General features: G+C 37.4%; 1 protein-coding gene across 1 annotated transcript; it reads right to left on the reverse strand.

Moving 5' to 3' along the window:
* Window positions 1-445: 445 nt before the first annotated feature.
* si:ch211-67e16.11 (uncharacterized) lies at window positions 446-19,277 on the reverse strand. The gene is made up of 8 exons (XM_023280292.3): window positions 18,424-19,277; window positions 15,203-15,475; window positions 10,992-11,240; window positions 7,084-7,254; window positions 6,620-6,751; window positions 6,362-6,528; window positions 4,114-4,386; window positions 446-2,479 (listed from the first exon to the last, which is right to left on the reverse strand). Exons 1-8 carry the CDS (start codon window positions 18,662-18,664, stop codon window positions 2,300-2,302), a joined length of 1,686 nt encoding a protein of 561 aa, XP_023136060.1. The 5' UTR covers window positions 18,665-19,277; the 3' UTR covers window positions 446-2,299.
* Between the last annotated feature and the right edge of the window lie 1,635 nt (window positions 19,278-20,912).

Here is a 20,912-nt window from a genome sequence, read left to right on the forward strand (position 1 = left end):
CTTTTGAACCCTGATATCCAGGTTATTGATACTTTGGAACATTAATATCCACTTTATTGATACTTTGGAACATTAATATCCACTTCATTGATACTTTGGAACATTAATATCCAGTTTGTTGATACTTTGGTACATTAATATCAAGGTTATTAACATTTCAGAACATGATTATTCAGGTCATTAATATTTTGGAACCTTAATATTCAAGTTATTGATAATTTGGTACACTAATATCCAGGTTTTTGATACTTTGGAAAATAAAATCAAGGCTATTGATATTTTAGAACCTTAATATCCAAGTTATTGATACTTTGGTACATTAGTATCCAGATTATTGATACTTTAGAATGTTAATACCCAGTCTGTATAACATGAAAATTGTATTTTAACCAAATCCCAGATCTTTTAGGAAACAAATAAAAGAAATAAAACCCACGGACTTCACTGGTTTCTAATAGCACTTTATTGACTATACTCTGTGATTTGCTGCATGCAACTAGAACCGTCTGAGCTAAATTCCATTTCACACTCTGTACAGATCAATACACAAACTGTGAATATGCACACGTTGACTGGTCAGAAACGTCCTGAGCAGCTCGGACAAACCTCTAATGTAACGTCAGTACAATGACACAGTCGTGTTGTGGCTACTGGAGAGAGAAGACAGGAATCACAGCGACAGTGGAGGACGACATCATTAGTGGTTAATACTGTTTGTGTTTCACGTGTCGGAGCGCAAAAAAAACACACTCGTGTCTTATTAAAAAGCCACTTCCAGTCCGTGTAGCAGGAGGGCAGCCTCAGTGCTTCATATCTTAATCATATCTGTCTCCCATTTCCCGCCTCAGTCGCTCCGTCCTCAACATCAGAGTAAAACCCCCTCTAAATCTTTAACCTCCCGACTTCTCACACAACTCTGCTCGATTCTGTTAATGACATTTAATAGAAGACCAGAAATTTGAACACGGACATATTTTGAGATGTTTTGGACCATCTCTAATTCATTTTGGACAGATTTGGTCACATTTGTCTATTTTGGAATCGTTTTATCCAGGTTTTTGTCATTTTGCAAAATATTTGAGGCATTTTGTTGAAATTTTTATCACATTGGACATATCTTGAGACATTTTCGACCATCTCTGATTCATTATGGACAGATTTGGCCAGATTCGTCCATTTTGGAGTCACTTCGTTCAGGTCTTTGTCATTTTGCATAATGTTTGAGTCATTTTGGTCACGTGTTGTCACATTAGACCATTTCTGATTTGTCAATGTCTTTGTACAAGTTGTTGTGACATCGGACACATTTTAAGACATTTTAGACAGTCTTTGAGTGATTTTGTCCAGACTTTTATCACAGTGGACAAATTTTGAGACATTTTGGACCATCTCTGTCTCATTTTGGACAAATTTGGTCACATTCATCCATTTTTGAATAATTTCGTGCAGGTTTTTGCTCTTTTGCATAATCATTGAGTTGCTTTGTTCAAGATTTTGTCACATTGGACAAATTTAGAGATGTTTTGGACTGATTTTCGAGTCATTTTTGATTTCAAGTTTTTGTCATATTGGACACTTTTTGACAATTTTGTGCACATTTGGAGTTGTTTCAGACAAGTTTTGTCATTCGGTAGCAGTTTTGAGTGATTTTAGACAAATCTTTCATTTGTCATTGCATTTTTGGATAATTTTGTACAGGTATTTATGACATCGGATCATCCTTAAGTCTCTTTGTACAAGTTGTTGTGGCATTGGATGACGTTTGAGTCATTTTTTTTAGCTTTTTTGTGACACCTTTTGTGGTATTTTGGACATATTTCGAGTCATTTTGGACATGTCGGTGTCGGAAAAATCTGAGGCAGAAACCAAAACAAACGTAAGAGACTGAGGAAAAAAGACCAAGGCAGCAGGAAGGGAGAAGGTGGACTGGGAAACTGTTGTAAAGACAAAAATAGAGACACATTATTGGATCTGAAATGTGAAAGTGCCCAGGAGATGCGGCACAAACACACACACAGACACTTACACACATTAACATACACAACAGCACACACTGCAGCACACACAGATACACACTGACCCGGTGTGAATCTCTGAGAGCATCTGTCCTCTTGCTGAACTCACAAACACACACTCGCAACGAGCACACAATGGTCACATGGTGTTCAGGACTCCCCCGCTGGGATGTCATCTCCATGGTTACAGTCTAAGTTCAGAGTTAGGACATAAAACACACACCAGCGTCCACCAACACACAGGTTTGTGTCGCCGGTGTGCGTCTGTGTCGGTTGTCGGCATCTCAGTCGGTCCTCAGTCGGTGCTTCTGGTGCCACAGTGCCGTCGGTAGGTTCTGGCAGCCCTGGTACTCCCGTCGCAACTCGCCGTCCGTCAGCGGCGGCGTGGCGTTGCAGGGGGCGCCGGCCAGCGTCACGTTCAACAGACCGGCCCACGGCTCCAGGAGGCGGGACATCGCTGCACCCTGATTGGTGGAAGACGAGATCACAGTGTTCAGGTGAGCAGGACAAACAAAAACAGGACAGTTTGTACACGTTTATATCATGATGGACATACGTTGAGACATTCTGGACAAGGTTGTGTGACATTTGCCTATTTTTGAGTCAAATTGCCTAATGTTTACATCCATTTAAAAACCTTTTTGTTGGCTTATTGGACCATTTCTGTGTATTTCTGCACGTAAAGTCATGAACAAATTTATGTAAACTTTTGTTGGACAAAATCTGTTGGGTCATAAATATACACACAGCAACTTGAATTATCAGTTTTGATGATGTAGAAAGTTGTGTTAGTCTAATTTTCTTAGTTCCATGGCCTCTTAACTTCTTCTGAGTGATTCCAGTCGACTACAGCTGCTGACTCCTCTGATCCAGTTTAAATACAACCCATTAGATCCACTCATTAGACTCAAACTCTACAATGGGAAAGTCTGAGGAGCTCAGCAAAGATCTGAAAAAGCAAATCATTGACTTGAACAAGTCAGAAAGTCACTTGGAACCATTTCAAAGCAGCTTCAGATCCAAAATCATCTGTTTGTCAGGAAAAAGTTCATGGTCCAGTTGTGTTACTGCCACCATCAGGAAGAAAACACAAACTATCACCTGCTGCTGAGAGACGATTGGTCAGGATGGTCAAGAGTCAACCAGGAATCATCAGAAAGCAGGTCTGAATGAATGAGAAGCTGCTGGAACACAGCTGTCAGTGTCCACAGGGTTTTACATCAACATGAGCTGAGAAGATCCATGAAGAAGGACGTTCTTCCTCTAGAAGCAGAACCTTAAAGCTCAAAGAAAAGGAAAGGCCTTCTGGAGGATAGTTCTGTGGTCAGATGGAAGAAAAACTGAGCAGAAATACAATTGGAGAAGGTGAGGCCTTTAACCCCAAGAACACCAAACCTACCATCAAGTATGGAGGTGGCAGTATCATGCTCTGGTTCTTTCTAGAAGAGCTTCTGGACTGTGTTCAGACTGGATGTTGGACTGGTTCTGGACTTTCTTGGGACCGGTTTATGTTTGGTTCCAGTCGTGGTTCTCCTGGTTTTGGATGTGATTTAAAGTTGGTTTAGGATTCATTTTACTCTGGATCTGGTCCTGGATGAGGACTGGTTTCAGACTGTCTTCAGTAGGCCTGGGAATTTTTTTAGGAGTAGTTTACATTTGGTTTTCTTTCCGATTTTGTACTGATTTTTGACTTTTTTAGGACTGGTTTCAGACTGTATTCCGACTGGTTCTGAATATTTTTTGGACTGATTTAGGCTTGATTTTGGTCCTGGTATTAGACCTTTTTAGGACTGGTTTAGGACTGGTTTCAGACTGTCTTTAGCGGGTCTTTTTTAACTCCAAGAACACCAAACCTACCATCAAGCATGGTGGTGGCAGTATCATGCTCTGTAAAACTGGAGCTTTACACAAAGTAAATGGAATAATGAAGAAGGAGGATCACCTCCACATTCTTCAGGAAAACTTAAAACCATCAGCAGAAGGTTGATCTTGGACACAGTTGGATGTTTCAACAAGACAATGAGCCCAAACACACATCAGACGTGGTAAAGAAACAGTTCAGTCGAGACTAGAGAAGAGTTCAGATGTGAGCTGGTACCTTCCCCAGGTGGTCCAGCAGGCAGGTGGAGGGGCTGATGAAGGCCCAGCTGCTGTCCTCCCAGCCTGGACTCGACCTCTGGGTCTGCTGGGCATGGCTCTGCCGGGCCAGACTCTGGATCAGAACCACATTGAGGTGTTTCTGGGATCCTCGCAGCCTCTTGGACAGAACGCCGCTGTAGCTCTGATCCACGAACAGCAGGACACGAGTAGCTTTACAGCCAGCGAGGTCGGCCAGCAGCTCGTTGACGGAGTATCGCTCCTTTAGATCAGCCTGAAAATAAAAAAACATTACCATTAGCGACATGATGATTTGATAACCAGTATGTTTTACCTCTATGCCATGTTCACATCATAAAATTCACACAATAATAACGGTCTGAACCTCTAAACCTTGATGTTTTCTTTTTAAAAAAATCACCAAAATGACACAATTCATCAGCTGAAAAAGTGTAAACTGTTGAAAAAAGTGTAGATGGTCATGCATGTCAGTGGTTGTTCCACCAGGTGGAGCCTCTTACCGTTTAATACTGTAGAGACCAGAGCATTGTTTGGGTTTAGCTAGTAATGGGCACAATGACAAAGACTTCTGTGGTGGTTAATGACCTCCAATCATAGCTCCCATAGTCTAAACTAACTCAAGTTTGTCAGACAGCAAGCCAATAAGGTACTGTCCACAATGTCTTGAGTCCACAGTTAAAAATAGCGTTGTCAGTGCTTTGAATATTGTTATTCAAGAATAATTGATTATTAATTGATAAAGTTGCTAGCAACTGATTAAAAAATAATTTGAAATCTCCATCTGTATTGCTTTATGTTGACTTTAGCTGCTTTTACTCAAGATTTTAGGCACAAATTGATAGTGTGCATACTTTTTATGGCATTTCTATACTGTTGGCGAACATTTCTTTACTCTCTAATGCCCCAAACCTGCCTTTAAATCAAAACAAACACTAGAATGATGCAGTTTATGAGCGAGAATCATCAGATTTTCAACTTTCCAACAATTCTTGTACTTATGGTTCCATTAGGAGAACTAAAAAAGCACTCAGAGAGTGCAGTCCTCCTCCAAGGCTGCTAATTCCCTATATGGCATTGTCAGAAAAGTAGCATTTCTTTTTTTAGAAATGCAGCATTTATTTATTAATTATTGATGATCAGAAATCACGACAACATAGAGGGTGTCCATTTAATATAGATGTACCCACAAACAAAATGACCTTGTGCTGACCACAGGCGTGTGTTCTGCATGTGTACGTTATGTACGGATACCGAATCATGTGACCTAAATATGTAGCTGGCAGCGGGAACTGATGGGACTCTGAAACACCCCCACAATTTAATCAATTATTCCTTGTATCATTTCCGATGGATAAGTCCTGATAAATCTGCAGCGGTCAATTTGAAGTAGGATCACAATCATGTGATCATCAGCAAGCAGCTGATGTAGTGTTCACTTGTTGTCATGGTTACAGTGATGCCATGCTACTATCTGGCAATGATCCAGAAATCTTTAATAAATCCGTGGATCCAGACTATAAGCCGCATCACTGCAAAAATCTAATCACTTGGTCCTTGTGCCATTTCTGACCTTCCCTGAAAAATTTAATCCAAATCCATTAGTCTGTTTTTGAGTAATGTTGTGCAAAGACAGACAGACAGACAGACAGACAGACAGATAGACAGATGCCACATTCCTTGCCAGAGTAATAAATATGGAGCTTTGTATTGTCAAACAAAATCATTGTATTCTATTTTGGACGAGTTCTTGTAACGTCAGTGAGATTTCTAGTAATTTAGTTTCTGCTATGGTAAACGCATTTAGTGTTGTTTTGGCTCATTGGACAACTTTTGAGTCAATGTGGATGAAATTTGACAAGTTTTTTTAGTCATTATGAACACATTTATATCATGGAAGACAGATTTGGAGTCACTGTTGACAAGTTTTTGTCACCTCGGACAAACTTTTAGTTATTTTGTCATGTGTAGAGTAGTGTGAGAACACCAAGTTTTGTACAGGTTGTAGAAATGGAAATAGTTAAATATCTGTAGTATGTCGTAAGTAGTAAGACTTTCAACATTTTTCTGTTTTCCGTCATTCTAATTGTGTCCGACTGCACAGAAGACATGTCTGAGTTCTTCCTCCTTCTAGTTAATGTTGTTCTGTTTCCATAGAGGTACAGGACTCCCATAATGATTACAAACACGACAGCAGTGATAAAGTTCAGTTGGTCAAAGGTTGTTCTTACGATGCCGTTGAGGTTGGCGTCCCACAGCAGCATGGTGCCGTCGTTGCGTGTCGGTGAGTTCAGGTACAGAACCAGAGTATCAGCGCAGTGCTGCTTCCTGCAGACATACGACACATGGTTACGAATCACTGCCTTCTCCGTCGCCGAGTAGACGCCCTCGACATCGTCTGCAGAGCAAGAAGACATTTGGTTCAGTTCTCTTTCTACATGGCCACTGTGGCTGTGTGGCTGGGTGTTGCCACGGCGACGGCATCCCACCTGGAAGCTGCCCACTGCTGGCAAAGAAGGTCTTGATGTGATCTTTGTGGAAGCCGTTGTTCCGGAGCATTTTGTAGAACCTCTGCAGGTTCTGGACGTGACGCTGGAACGTCATCTGCTGCCGCCAGCCGCCTGAGAACAGACAAACACTGTGAAGCACGGTGGAGGCAGCATCATAATGCTGGGATAATTAAGGAGATAAACCCTAATTTCCAAAATCCACCATTTTTTAGTCATTGAGACTAGTTTTTTCTGACCACAATGGACAAATTTTGAGACATTTCAACAAATTTTGAATCATTTTGGGAAAAAAGAGTAATTTTAGTCCATTTTTTGAGTTACTTTGGTCACACTGTTGCTATATCAGCCATTTTTTTAAGGCATTATTGACCAAAAAAAAGGTAATTTTAAACCATTTTTGATTTATTTTTAACAGCTTTTGAATCAATTTGAACAGTTTATACCTGAGATGAGCACGGCGTGGTCGCAGGTCTGGTACAGGCGGCAGGACAGGTGGGTGGCCAGAGGCTGCTGGTGGCAGCGTCGGGTGTTTTTGTTCAGTTCGCAGCTTGAAACCGGCAAACTGGGAGAACTGATGGGCAGCGGCTGAGGACACCTGGCAAACTCTGCATGATCTGTGGTTTCATAAAGAGAAAACCAGCTCAAAGAAGACACTAGTGCTTTTACATACAGCAGAAGATACAGAGATCCTGACATCAGTGTTAGCATGTTAGCAAGCTGATGTACAGCAACCCACTGTAAAGCATGGTGGTGGCAGCATCATAATGTGAAGATATTTAATGGGGTAAAACCTCATTTCCAGAATCCACTCTGTAAATTTTTGAGTCATTTTAGACACAATTTTGTTATTTTTTAAAATAGTGGACATATTTTGAGACATTTTAAGCAGTTTTAAGTCATTTTGGGCACAATTTTATCATACTGGACCATTTTTTGTCATTATGGACAAAGATAAGTCATTTTAGAATATTTCTGAGTCACTTTTGAGAAGCTTTGAATCAATTGGGACAATTCATAGTACATTTTATTTCTTAAAATGTGGAGAAAATAGGATTTTTGATTTTGAAAACTGCATAAATTAATTTGAAACTTGGTTATGTGAGTTTTATTGAAGGTTGTTTGTGGTTTTCTGCATTAAGAAGGCATTACAGCTGATGAAAACAATAATCGTTAGTTGCAGCATTAGTTAGTGCCAGCCAGGTACACCATCCCCACTGATAAGCATGGTAGTGGCAGCATCATTTAAGATATATACTGAGATAAAAAAAAAAAACAACTAATTTCCAGCATTCTCATTAAAGAGAATTTTTGCTTTGTAAATTTCTGAATAATTTCAGACACAGTATCGTCATATTGGACCATTTTTGAGTCATGGACAAGTTTTTTTAGTACAGTGGATACATTTTGAGACATTTTAAACAATTTTTAAGTCATTTTGGAACAAAATTCAGTCATTTTGAATGATTTTTGAATAATTTTGGACATGTTTTTTGTCATGTTGGACAAAGTTTGAGTCACTTTGGGATACGCTTTTGCAGATTAGACAAATTTTGATACATTTTGGACACTATTTTGGTACATTGGACAATTGTTTAGTCATTATGGACACAATAAGACATTTAACACTATTTCTTAGTGATTTTGAACAAGTTTTAAAATAATTTGGACAATTTATAGAACACTTAATTTCTAAAAACATGGGGAAAATTGCACGTATACAAACACAACATCCTCATTGTAAAGCATGGCGGTGGCAGCATCATGTTATGGGGATTTCTGAGTTATGGTCATGTTTTTTTGAGACATTTTAAACCATTTTTAAATTATTGTGGGAAAAAAATCAGTCATTTTGAACATTTTTTTAATCAATTTGGACATGTTATTTGTCATGTTGGACAAATTCTAAACCCTTTTGGATATGTTTTTGTCACAGACAAATTTTGAGGCATTTTGGACACACTTTTGTCCTATTGGACAATTGTTTTGTCATTATGGAAAAAAAAATAATTTAAAACTGTTTTTGAGTAATTCTAAGCACGTTTTAAATTAATTTGGACAATTTTTAAAAAAAGTTAATTCCTAAAAACATGGGGAAAATTGCACAAATGCAGACACAACGCCCGACTGTAAAGCACGGCGATGGCAGCATCATCACGTGACCTTAGACCACCCACACCTGAAGATACCTGCACATCATGAGAACAGCTGCTGGGAAAATATCATCCGACTGTTGCAGCAAACATGGAAAATCCCCAGATAACACCACAAACACATGCGTCTTTATTTATGAGAAGGAAACACAAGATTCCGGGATTAATTCAGAGTATAATGGAATATAAAGCAGCAAGGCTTTCATGTATTTATTCTACTGTTGACTCTCATTTAATCCTTCCTTTTCTTTTGTTTGGGGCAATAACCTCTTTAAATCTGTGAACTCTTGCAGTATGAAGTAGTTTTCTGCTGAAACTAACAATTACTTTAATTAAAGTTATTTTTTGGATGAATTTATTCATTATTTAGCCTCTAAAATGTCAGAAAATGGGGGAAAATGTGGATCATTGTAAAATAATTACAAAAAAACCCTGTAAATCCTCTGATTCCAGCTTCTTAAATGTGAGTATTTTCTGGTTTCTTTCCTCCTCTGTGGCGATAAACTGAATATCTTTGGACAAAACAAGACATTTCAGGAAACAATGATCCACATTTTTCATCATTATTTGACATTTCAGAGGCCAAACTGCTGATTTTCTGGATGAATCAATCATCTGTTTGTTCTCTGAAATGTCAGAAAATGGTGAAAAATGTGGATCAGCCTTGTTTTGTCCAAAGATATTCAGTTTACTGCCATAAAGGAAGAAAGAAACCAGAAAATATTCACATTTAAGATGCCGCAATCACAGAATTTAGGCGTAAAAAATGCAGACTACTGAAATAGTCAATTAATGATGTCTTGTCATGTGCTCATTTAAGCTTCACTTTTAATGTAATTAAAATCAGAAACAGTTTTTCAAGTTTCAAGTCCTGAGCAATTTAGAGCAAGGTTCAAGTAAATTTGGACACATTTTGTCATTTTGGAAAGGTTTCAAGTCATGTTGGACAAGGTTTGAGTCTTTTCGCAAAACTTTGAGTTGTTTAGCACAAGTTTCGTGTAATTTTTGAGATTTTTTTTTATCATTTTGACAAATTTCTATCAATTTGAACATGTTTCAAATCATGTTGGACAAGTCCTGAGCCATTTAGGCCGCATTTAAAGTCATTCTGGACACATTTTGTCATTTTGGTGAAGTTTCAAGTCATGTTTCGAGTCTTTTGGCTGAATCTGAAGTTGCTTTGGACAAGTTTTGGTCATTTGGAACAAGTTTCAAGGATGGTGGACGAGTTTTGAGTTTCAGCTCATTTTGAACAAATTGTTGTTCGTTTGGACAAGTTTCAAGTCATTTTGGACAAATTTTGAGTCTTTTCACAAAACTTCAAGTTGTTCTGGACAAGTTTCAAGTATGTTATTTTGGACAAATTTTGAGTCACTGTGACAAATTTCTATCAATTTGAACATGTTTCAAGTGGTGTTGGACAGGTTTTGAGTAATTTTAGACAAGTCCTGAGCCATTTATGCCAAGTTTGAAATCGTTTTGGACACATTTTGTCAGTCTGGACAAGTTTCAAATGTTTTCACAAAACTTGTAATTGTTTTGGACAAGTTCCAAGTATGTCATTCTGGACACATTTTGTAATTTTGGTCAAGTTTCAAGTCATGCTTCCAGTCTTTTGGCAAAATCTGAGGTTGTTTTGGACAAGTTTTGAGTCATTTTGGAGAAATTTTCTGTCTTTTCTATCTTGTTGGGCAGATTTTGAGTCAATTACGATGAGTACTGAACCACTTGAGGCTGGGGAAAGGTTAGTTATTTTGGACACATTCTAGAATTTTGGACAAGTTTTGAGTTATTCAATCCACATTTTCAAGTCATTTTTGTGAAATTTTTATCTTTTGTACATTTCAAATCACGTTAGACATGTTTTGCATCATGTTTACAGGTTTTGAGTAATTTTGGACAGGTTTTGAGCTATTTAGGCCTAGTTTAAAATTGTTTTGGACATATTTCATCATTTTGGTTTCAAGTCATAGTCATGTTCGTGAGTCTTTTGGCCATTTCCCCTTAGGGATCAGTAAAGTATTTCTGGTTCTGATACTGATTCTGACAATGAGGTAAAACCATTTTAGTTATGTGGGTAGAGACTTGGAGTTTGACGAAGAAGGATGAACATTAAGGACGAACACACTGACTGTTAAACATCCTGACCAAAGACAACAGAAGAAGAAAGACAAAGCTGTGAGCGGTGATTCTATACTGACCAACACATCTGAGCCTCTGCGTCCGGTTGCCGTCTCCGACTCGGACCACCAGGGGGAGGAAGTGGACCTCACAGAGTCCTCCGATGGTTCGCTCCACCAGACGGCTTCCACCGCCGGCGCCAATGGAGCCGCCGCGAAGAGCTCCGCCCCCCAGCCGACCGTTACCCATGAGCCTCTCCGGCGCGGCCTGGCGACGCTTCAGCTGGTTCTGACAGCGACCCTTCAGAGCCAGAGTCAGACACTCATCACCTGGAGACACCGGGACAAGAAGGTTAGGAAATACAAAGTCCTGCAGCTCCACGGCAACTGGAGTCATTCTGGACGAGTTTCAAGATGTTTTAGACCAATTTTTATCATTTTGGACGGGATTCACGATGTTTTACACAATTTTAAAAAAAATCATTTTGGACACATTTCAAGATGTTTTAGACCAATTTTTTTTAATCATTTTGGACAAGTTTCAAGATGTTTTACACAAATTGTTAGCATTTTAGACAAGTTTGAAGATGTTTTAGACTTTTTTTTATCATTTTGGACAAGTTTCAAAATGTTTTAGACCAATTTTCATAATTATGGACAAATTTCGAGATGTTTTAGACCAATTTTTACCATTTTGGACAAGTTTTGAGTTGGCATGTACAATTTTTTATCATTTAGACAAGTTTCAAGATGTTTTACGCAATTTTTTAAATAATTTTGGACACATTTCAAGATGTTTTACACAAATTTTTAAAATTTTGGGCAAGTTTCAAGATATTTAAGAACAATTGTTTTGATCATTTTGGACATATTTCAAGATATTTTAGACCATTTTGAAAATAATTTTGGACAAGTTTCAAGATGTTTTGCACATATTTTTTGTCATTTTGGACAAATATGAGTCATGATGAGCAAGATTTGAGTCATTTAAGCCAAGAGTCAAGTCGTCGTAGACATGATTTATAATCATTCTGGATGAGTTTTGAGTCATGCTGGACAAGTTGTGAGTCGTGTTTGACAGGTTTTGAGTCATTTTGTACAAGCCCTGAGTCATTTCGGCCAAGTTTAAAGTGGTTTTGGATGGATTATGTTATTTTAGACAAGTTTCAATTGATCATGGACGTGTTTTGAGTCTTTTGGCAAAATTTGGACAGGTTTCGGTCATTTTGGACGAGTTTTGAGTCATTTAGGCCAAGTTTCAAGTTGTTTTGAAACAATTTTTGTCTTTTTGGACAAGTTTCAAGTCATTTTGGAGAAATTTTTACATCTTTTGGACTTTGGACAAGTTTTTCAGTCATGCTGGCAAAGTTCAAGTCATTTTGGAGAAGTTCAAATAACTTTGGACAAATTTTTTTCATTTTGGGCACGTTTTGAGTCATTTTGGACAAGTTTGGAATCTTCTGGACGAGATGTTCTGGACAGATTCCAAGTCGTTTTGATGATCATTTTTGGTGATTTTGGAAGCGTCTCGATTTCAAGCTGAGATTTAGTTGATTTTCTTGATGGAACAACATGTCAGATATGGTTCAAGATCCAATTTTTTCAGTTTATACAGTTTTCTTGCTGATTTTAAAGAAGACTAGCATGCCTTTAAAAGCTGACAGCAGGTTTTTGGTTTCAGAAGGTTAACAACAGATCCGACCGGCCCTCCGGGATAAAAAGAGTTAACCGACTCTGGTTTCCACTCCACTTCCCTTCTTCTTCAGGTTGATCCATTTCCTCTCCTGCTTCCTGCCCTCGCCGGGTTAAATGAGGTCTGAAGAAAGTTTTTCTGAGCGACGCTGGTGCAAATCCATCTCCAGAACCCAGCAGGGGTCCAGAGCAGCAGCCATGAATAATTCACAGGTGTGTGTTTGAGTTCACCTGAACATCTGGCTTCACCTCCGTCACAGCAGGAGGCCAAAAACCTTCACTTCACCACACGCTACCTCCACAGGACTCCGGCTAGCAGGAATAGAGCACCAACACTCTGCCTTTTAACCTCCAGTGCACAGGAAAGCTGCTGTTTGCACCACTTTTAGAAACGCTGATGGTTGATCGTTGAGGCTTTCAGTAAAATACTCAGAAATCAGCTTCCAGTAGATAGAAATGTATAAATAATATGAAGCTTCAAGGCATGATGGACAAGATTTAGTCAGCTTAGACAGAAATTGAGTCATTTTGGACCATTTTTAAAGGTGTTTTGGGCATATTTAGGTTTTTTTGGATGAGTTTTGAGTCATATAGGCCAAGTTTCAAGTTCTTTTGAACAAACTTTTGTCATTTTGGACAAATTTGGAGCCATGTTGGACATGTTTGGTGTCATTTTGGCGAAGTTTCAAGACATTTTGAACATTTTTTTGTTATTTTGGACAAGTCCTGAACCATTCAAGCCACATTTAATGTCTTTTTGGAAATGTTTTTGTCATTTCAGACAAGTTTTGAGTCATTATGACAAATTTTATATCCTCTGAACAAGTTTCAAGTCACATTGACCAAGTTTCAAATTAGTTTTTTTTCAAAATCTCAGGTTGTTTTGGACAAGTTTTGATTCTTTTAGGCCAAGTTTCAACTCATTTTGAACAATTTTTTTCCAAATCCTGAGCTTTTTAGGCCAAGTTTTAAGTTCTTTTGAACAAACTTTTGTCATTTTGGTCACATTTGGAGTCATGTTTGGTGTCATTTTGGCCAAGTTTCAAGTCATTTCAAACTATTTTTGGCAAGTCCTGAACTATTCAGGCCAAATTTAAAATCTTTTAGGACACATTTTGTCATTTCTGACAGATTTCATGTCATGCTGAACAGGTTTCGAGTCATTTAAGCCAAGTTTCAAGTCATTTTGAGCACATTTTTGGCATCTTCTTTGTATTTTGAATGCATTTTACATCATGTTGGACACGTTTTGAGTCTTTTAGGCCAAGTCTCAAGTAGTTTTGAAAAAACTTTTGTCATTTTGGACAAATTTGGAGCCATGTCTGGTGTCATTTTGGTCATTTTGAGTCCTGAAGTCCTGAACCATTCAGGCCAAATTTAAAATCTCTAACATTTTTTTGGACACATTTTGTAATTTCAGACAAGTTTCGAGTCATTTTGTCCAAGTTTTCAAGTGGTGTTGGACAAGTTTTGAGTCATTTTGAACAAGTCCTGAGCCATTTAAGCCAAGTTTGAAGTTGTTTTGGACACATTTTGCTATTTTGATCAAGTTTCAAGTGATGCTGGACAAGTTTTGAGTTTTTTTTTTCAAAATCTCAAGTTGTTTTAGTCATTTTGGACAGGTTTCAAGTATGGTGGATAAGTTTTGAATCTTTTAGGCCAAGTTTCAACTCATTTTGAACATCTTTTTTGTCATTTTGAACAAATCCTGAACCATTCAGGTCATATTTAAAGTCTTTTGGACACATTTTGTCATTTTGGACAAGTTTCAAGTTGTTTAGTCCAAGTTTTCAAGTCATTTTGGGAAAATTTTGAGTCATTATGACAAATTTCTATCAATCTGGGCATGTTTCAAGTCATGTTGGACAAGTTTTGAGTCATTTTAGACAAATCCTGAGACATTTAGGCCACATTTAAAGTCATTTTGGACACATTTTGTCATTTTGGTCGCGTTTCAAGTCATGTTTCAAATCTTTTGGCAAAATCTCAGGTTGTTTTGGACAAGTTTTGGTCATTCTGGCAAGGTTTTGAGTATGTTGGACAAGTTCTGAGCCTTTTAGGCCAAGTTTTGTTTCATTTTGAACAAATTTTTGTCCCCTTGGACAAGTTTCAAGTAATTTTGGAGAAATTTTCTGTCTTTTCTATCCTGTTGGGCAGGTTTTGAGTCATTTTGAACAAGTGATGGGCCATTTAGGGCAAGCTAAATAGTTTAGACAGATTTTGTCATTTTAAACACGTCTTAAGTCATATTGGACAAGTATTGAGCATATTTTGGCCAATTTTTCAGTATTTTTAGAAAACTTTTGAGTAATTCTGGACACGTTTTGGACAAATCTGAGTCATGACAGGCAAGTTTTAAGTATGTCTTTGACCATTTCTCAGTCATTTTGGACAATTTGACTCATTTTGGACAGGTTTTTTTTTCCATTCTAAATCAATTTACATAATTTTTCGAAACTTCCTCTCACTTTGGACACATTTTTCAGTTATTTTTAGTAATTCCAAACTAATTTTGGACAGATTTTGATGTGTTAGACAAACTTTGAGTCATTTTCCAGTCAGAAAACCAAACTTTGTTTCTGTGGGTGTCGGTAACTCACCCAGGTAGATGCCGTCCAGGTGGGAGCACCTCTTCTTGGTCACGTTTACGTCCACGTAGAACAGAACCACTGGGTGTCCGAAGTTCTCTCCGGGACTCAGGTCTAAAACCAGAACAGCGTCGTGGGCCGTGGATCCGGTCAGAGGCTGCTGGTGTCTAAGAGGAGCTTCGCCTCCGTTCAGAACCGGACCGACACCGAAACCTCCCCGAGGCTTCGAACCCACCGAACCTCCGGAGGAGTCGGGAAGGATGGAGACGACTTTATCTGGAGAACCTGCAGGTTCGGACCAACCAGAGAGACCGAGGAAGGATTCAGGAGGTACCAAGGTTCGTATGTTCATGTTCTTCTGGTTCTGACGTGATATTCTACAAGAATATCATCAGAACCAGGTGTTCTATCAGTTTCTGGAGAAATTTTGAGCCACGTTTCACAAAATTTGTGGCATTTTCCACAACTTTTAAGTACATTTGAACAGATTTTTGCCATTTTTAACTGATTTTGAGTCACGTTGGACTAATTTCAAGTCAATTTGTCCGAGTCATTTTAGGTTATTTTTAACACTTTGATGAACATTTTATCATCAGTTTTTCATGTTGGTGATTGAAAGTCAATGTGAAATTGAAAATGAAAGCATTAAATATGCTGCATTTGGACACATTTAGTCTTATTGGACTATTTTTGAGTCATTTTGGACACTTTTTTATCACATCTGATAAATATTCATACAAGTTTTGAGTCATTCTGGACAGTTATTGAATTGCTGTGGACAGGTTTAGGTTCATTTGGACAAATTTTGGATCATTTTTGACAATTTCAGTCATTTTTAACCATATTTGACAGATTTTTTTAAATCTATTTTATCACATTACAAAAGTATTTCAATATTTTGGACAAGTTTTGAGCCAGTTTGGACATATTTTTTGATGTTGCTAAACAGGAATACCATCAAATCCAGGTGTCTGTTTAGAATAAATCATCCAGGTGAGGCATTTTTTCCTAAACAAATGAAACTTGGTGCACCTGGAGAAATTCTTGACAAGTTTTGGGTCACGCTTGACAAAATTTGTGTCATTTTGCACAAGTTTCAAGTAATTTTAACAGATTTTCATCACATTGAACCAATTTTGAGCCATGTTGGACTAATTTGAGTCACTTTGAATAATTTTTCAGACTTTGAAGAATATTTTATAATCTTTTGGGCCATTTTTTTTCTCATGTTGCTAATTGAAAATCAACATGAATGTGAAACTGAAAGCATGAAATATGCTTTATTTGGACAAATTGTCATTTTGGACCATTTTTGGACACACTTATCACACTGGACACATTTTGTATAATTTTGGACAAGTATTGAGTCATTTTGGACACATTTTGTGTAATTTTGGACAAGTTAAAAGTAAGTTTGGGCAGATTTTTTTCACTTTAGACAAATTTTGAGTCGCACGGGACAAATTTCAAGTCAATTTGACCACGTTTGGGTGTTTTTGGACACTTTTTGAATAATTTTGAGCAATTTGTGAATCATATTTGAATAAAATTTGAGTGATTTTTAGTTTATTTTACATGTTTTTATCACTACACAATAATTTCAACATTTTGGACAAGTTTTGAGCCAGTTTGGATCCAGGTGATGCATTTTTTTCATAAACATATGAAACTCGGTGCACTTGGATGAATTATTGACAAGTTTTGGTCACATTTGGTGAAATTTGTGTCGTTTCACGCAAGTTTCATGCAATTTTGAACAGATTGAACCGGTTTTGTGTCATGTTAGAAAAAAAGTTGGGTCAATGTACATTTTAGCTAAGTTTGGGTCATTTTAGAATATTTTTCACACTTTGAGGAATATGTTTTTAATCATTTCGGACAGTTTTTCATGTTTCTAACTGAAAATCAACATGAATTTAAATCAGAAAGCATGAAAAATGGTGCATATGGACACATTTTTATCACATTTGTCAAATATTCTGACAGATTTTGAGTAATTTTGACAAATTTCAAGTCAATTTGTCCAAGTTTTGAGTTGCTTTGGACAAGCTTTGACAATTTTTTAATTATTTTGGACAATTTGTGAGTCATTTTAAACCATTTTTGAGAGTTTTTTAAAAATGTTTTTTATCACATTAGACAAATCTTTATCATTGCACATTTGTTTAAGAAGATGAATAATTCTGTTGTGCTAAAATGAAGGTAAGTTTTGTTTCAGGAGGTGTTTTCTGGATGATTTTGTTCTTTTCTTCAAAACTAAATGTCATTTTCAGTCATCACCAGGACTAAGACAGATTGAAATCCATTTACTGTTCAACACTCAGTTATAATAACTGTAATTATAGTGTCAGTGACCATATAATATCCTTTGGGGGAGGATATGACGACTTTAAAAACACTTTAAAAACAGACAGTTTTCATTTTATTGTAAATTCTGTGACTTATTTTGATTTTAAATGATTTTAAAAATACAGTTTGTGTTTTATTTGTTGATTTAATTCATGTACAGTTTTTATTTATGACACATTCAGCCAATCAGAGGCGGAAGAAACATTTACTAACAGTACCACAGTGTAGAAATACTCTGGTACAAGTAAAAGTACAAACGTTTTAGTGTCAAAACACACTTTAAAAGTACCAAAAATTCCCATACTAATCATGCAGAACGAGACTATTTAATTCTGATGATCAAGGAATAAAATTCTTAAATACTTTTCAGGTTTTCACCTCATTTTCTGTCAACAAACTGCATTTTTACTGAATTAAAACTCTTTGTATCGTGCAGCAGAGATGGAAGATTAATTAGTTCAAGTACTCCTATTAAAAATACTCAAAGTGTTAAAAGCAAAAGTTGTGCAGAATAACTGATTCTAATAAAAAGTAAAGCTAATAATTAGCCAGTTTGAATGACTCACGAGTTTTTTTCTGCACAGAGATCAATAAAGTTTCATCTTCTAATGACTGATGATAATAAATAAATAGATAATAATTGATAATATTATTGTCTGACTAGTTAAAGTTGCCAAATAAATGTAGTAGAGGGGAAAAAAGCAGCAGAAAATGGGAATACTTCAACATTTTCCTGCTAAATGTTAAAATAATTGAATTTCAGCTTTTATTTTGAAGAGTTTTGTTTGTTTCTTTCTTCACTTTATTGAATTTAATCTTTATTTATCAGGTTTTACTGACTTTTTCCCACCTGGAGGCTGATTTAGACTCTGAAAGGTTCCTACCTGCAGCCGTTGGAGGCTCTGAAACGTAGACGGCGACGGCGGACGGCGGCAGGTGGGCGAGTCTCCGGCACTCGGACTCGGACAGCGAGGACACTCGGAGGCACCGGTCCAGCTGGTCCCACTGCAGCGACTGGAGGCCCGACCGGACCCAACGCTCCAACCGGGCCGGAGACAAGCTGGCCGCCGGGTCGGCCGCCTGGAGGACGACGACGGGCAGCAGGAGGAGAAGAAACTCCATCATCAGAAGCTCAGCAATCAGCTTCTCTGTAAATCTGATCAATCCTGCTTTTATTCTCACGGGTTTCTATTTTTCTACTCTTGCTTCTCCTGGTTCATCCTTTTTCTGTTTTCTGTGGGGTTTTTTTCTGATTTCCAAACCTCCTCGTCTTTATTTCTTCACTTTTGGATCATTTCTGTGGTTGAACTTTTGCTATGGTTGTTCTCCAGAAGATGATGATGTTCCTCCTCCTCCTCCTTGTTCTGTTTGTTGTTCTTCTGCTTTATTTTCTTCTTCTATCTAGACCTGAAGCTGAGAGAACTGCAGCATCTTCCACTCAGATAAAACCAGTCTCTCCTTTATCTACTTTTAATTTCTTCCTTTTTGTCACGTTTTTGCAGAAAAAACAAGCAGTTTTCTTCTGTTATTCCATCTTTATTTGCATCTCTGCGTCCTCCTTTTGGCCGATTCTTCCTCTTTCCTCACTTTTTCTTCTTGATTTCAGAAGCAGAAAATAAATCCAGGCAGTTTCAACTTTCTTTTTCTTTGTTCCTCCTGGCAGCAGCTTCAGTTTTACATCCAGTTTCTTCTTCTTTTCTCTGCAGGCCGACCGGTTTCTTCCTGCAGCAGAGAAGCTTCTGATTCTGATTCTGCTGCTGCTGCTGTCTTTATATCTGACTCACACACACACACACACACACACACACACACACACACACACACAGACACACACACACACACACACACACACACACACGCTCCGTCTGCAGGCTGCAACATGCAAACTTTGGAAACTGTTTCAAGAAAAACAGTGAATTTTTCTAATTAACAGTTAAAGGAGTGAATGAACTCAGCCGTCACCAGGAGGGGGCGCTGTAGCTGCATGCTAACAATAAACAGGCACGTCTTGACTGTTTTCCCTCCTCTTTTCACTCCCCTTGTCACTTCTCCTTCCTCTTTTGATCCCTTTTCCTGTAGCTGTGTTCTGATTCTGCATCATAAGAAGCTAATGTTGCTAACTGTGTGTTGATATTAAACAATTAAACAACAAATCCACCATTTATTGGTCATTTTGAGACATTTTTGACACGTTTGTTGTAATTTTGCAACAAAACTGTTTTTGAACAGATATTCATCAGTTTTGAGTTTTAGCCATTTTGGCAACATTTAAGTCATTTTTCACACTTTGAGGAACATTGTTTAATCACTTGGGACAGGTTTGAGTCGTGTTAAACAAATTCCAAGTCAGTTTAGACAAGTTTTAGTACTTCTGGACAGTTTTGGTTCATTTTGAACCATTTTTGACACATTTATGTCACATTTTGGACAATTTTGTTGGAATTTTGCAACAAAACAGTTTTGAACAGTTTTTTTTGTCACTTTTGAATTTTAGTCATTTTGGATTCTTTTTCCACACTTTGAGGAATATTGTTTAATCACTCAGGACAATTTATTTTAATGCTGCTAGTTGAAAAACAACAGGAAATTCAAGTTGAAACCATGAAATATGGTGCATTTGGAGAATTTTTTGTCCTTTTGGACCATTTTTGTGTCATTCTGGGCGAATTTCTAGTAAATCTGGGCAGGTTTTTGTCACTTTGCACAGATTTTGAGTCGTGTTAAACAAATTTCAAGTATATTTAGACAAGTATTAGTACCTCTGAACAATTTTTCATTGGTTTTGGACAATTTTTGGTTCATTTTGAACAATTTTTGATGTATTTATTGGACATTTTGGACAAATTTGTTGGAATTTTGCAACAAAACTGTTGTCATGAATTTGAGTAATTTTGTATTATTTTTCACACTTCGAGGAATATTAGTTAATCCCTCAGGACAGTTTTTTTAAATGCTGCTATTTGAAAAACAACATGAAACTGAAACTGAATCCATGAAATATGGTGTATTTTGACAAATTCTGTCCCTTTTGGAGCATTTTTAAGTCCTTTTGGGCACTTTTTGAGTCATTCTGGACAACTTTCCAGTAAGTTTGAGCAGGTTCTTGTCACTTTGGGCACATTTTGAGTCATGTTAAACAAGTTTCAAGTCAATCTGGTAAAGTTTTAGTACTTCTGATTGGTTCTGGAGAATTTTTGAGTCATTGTGAATCATTTCTGAATGATTTTATTTTACTTGTTTTATGACATTAGCCAGATCGTTTTGAGCTAAAGTGTCATAAAAGTGTGAAACTTGGTGCAGTTGGATACATTTTGAGTCATAGTGAACAAAACATTTGTAGAAAGACATTTTATCAGCCAGAAAATGTAAAAAG

Source organism: Amphiprion ocellaris, chromosome 11 (assembly GCF_022539595.1).
Source record: "Amphiprion ocellaris isolate individual 3 ecotype Okinawa chromosome 11, ASM2253959v1, whole genome shotgun sequence".
Classification (NCBI taxonomy): domain Eukaryota; kingdom Metazoa; phylum Chordata; class Actinopteri; family Pomacentridae; genus Amphiprion; species Amphiprion ocellaris.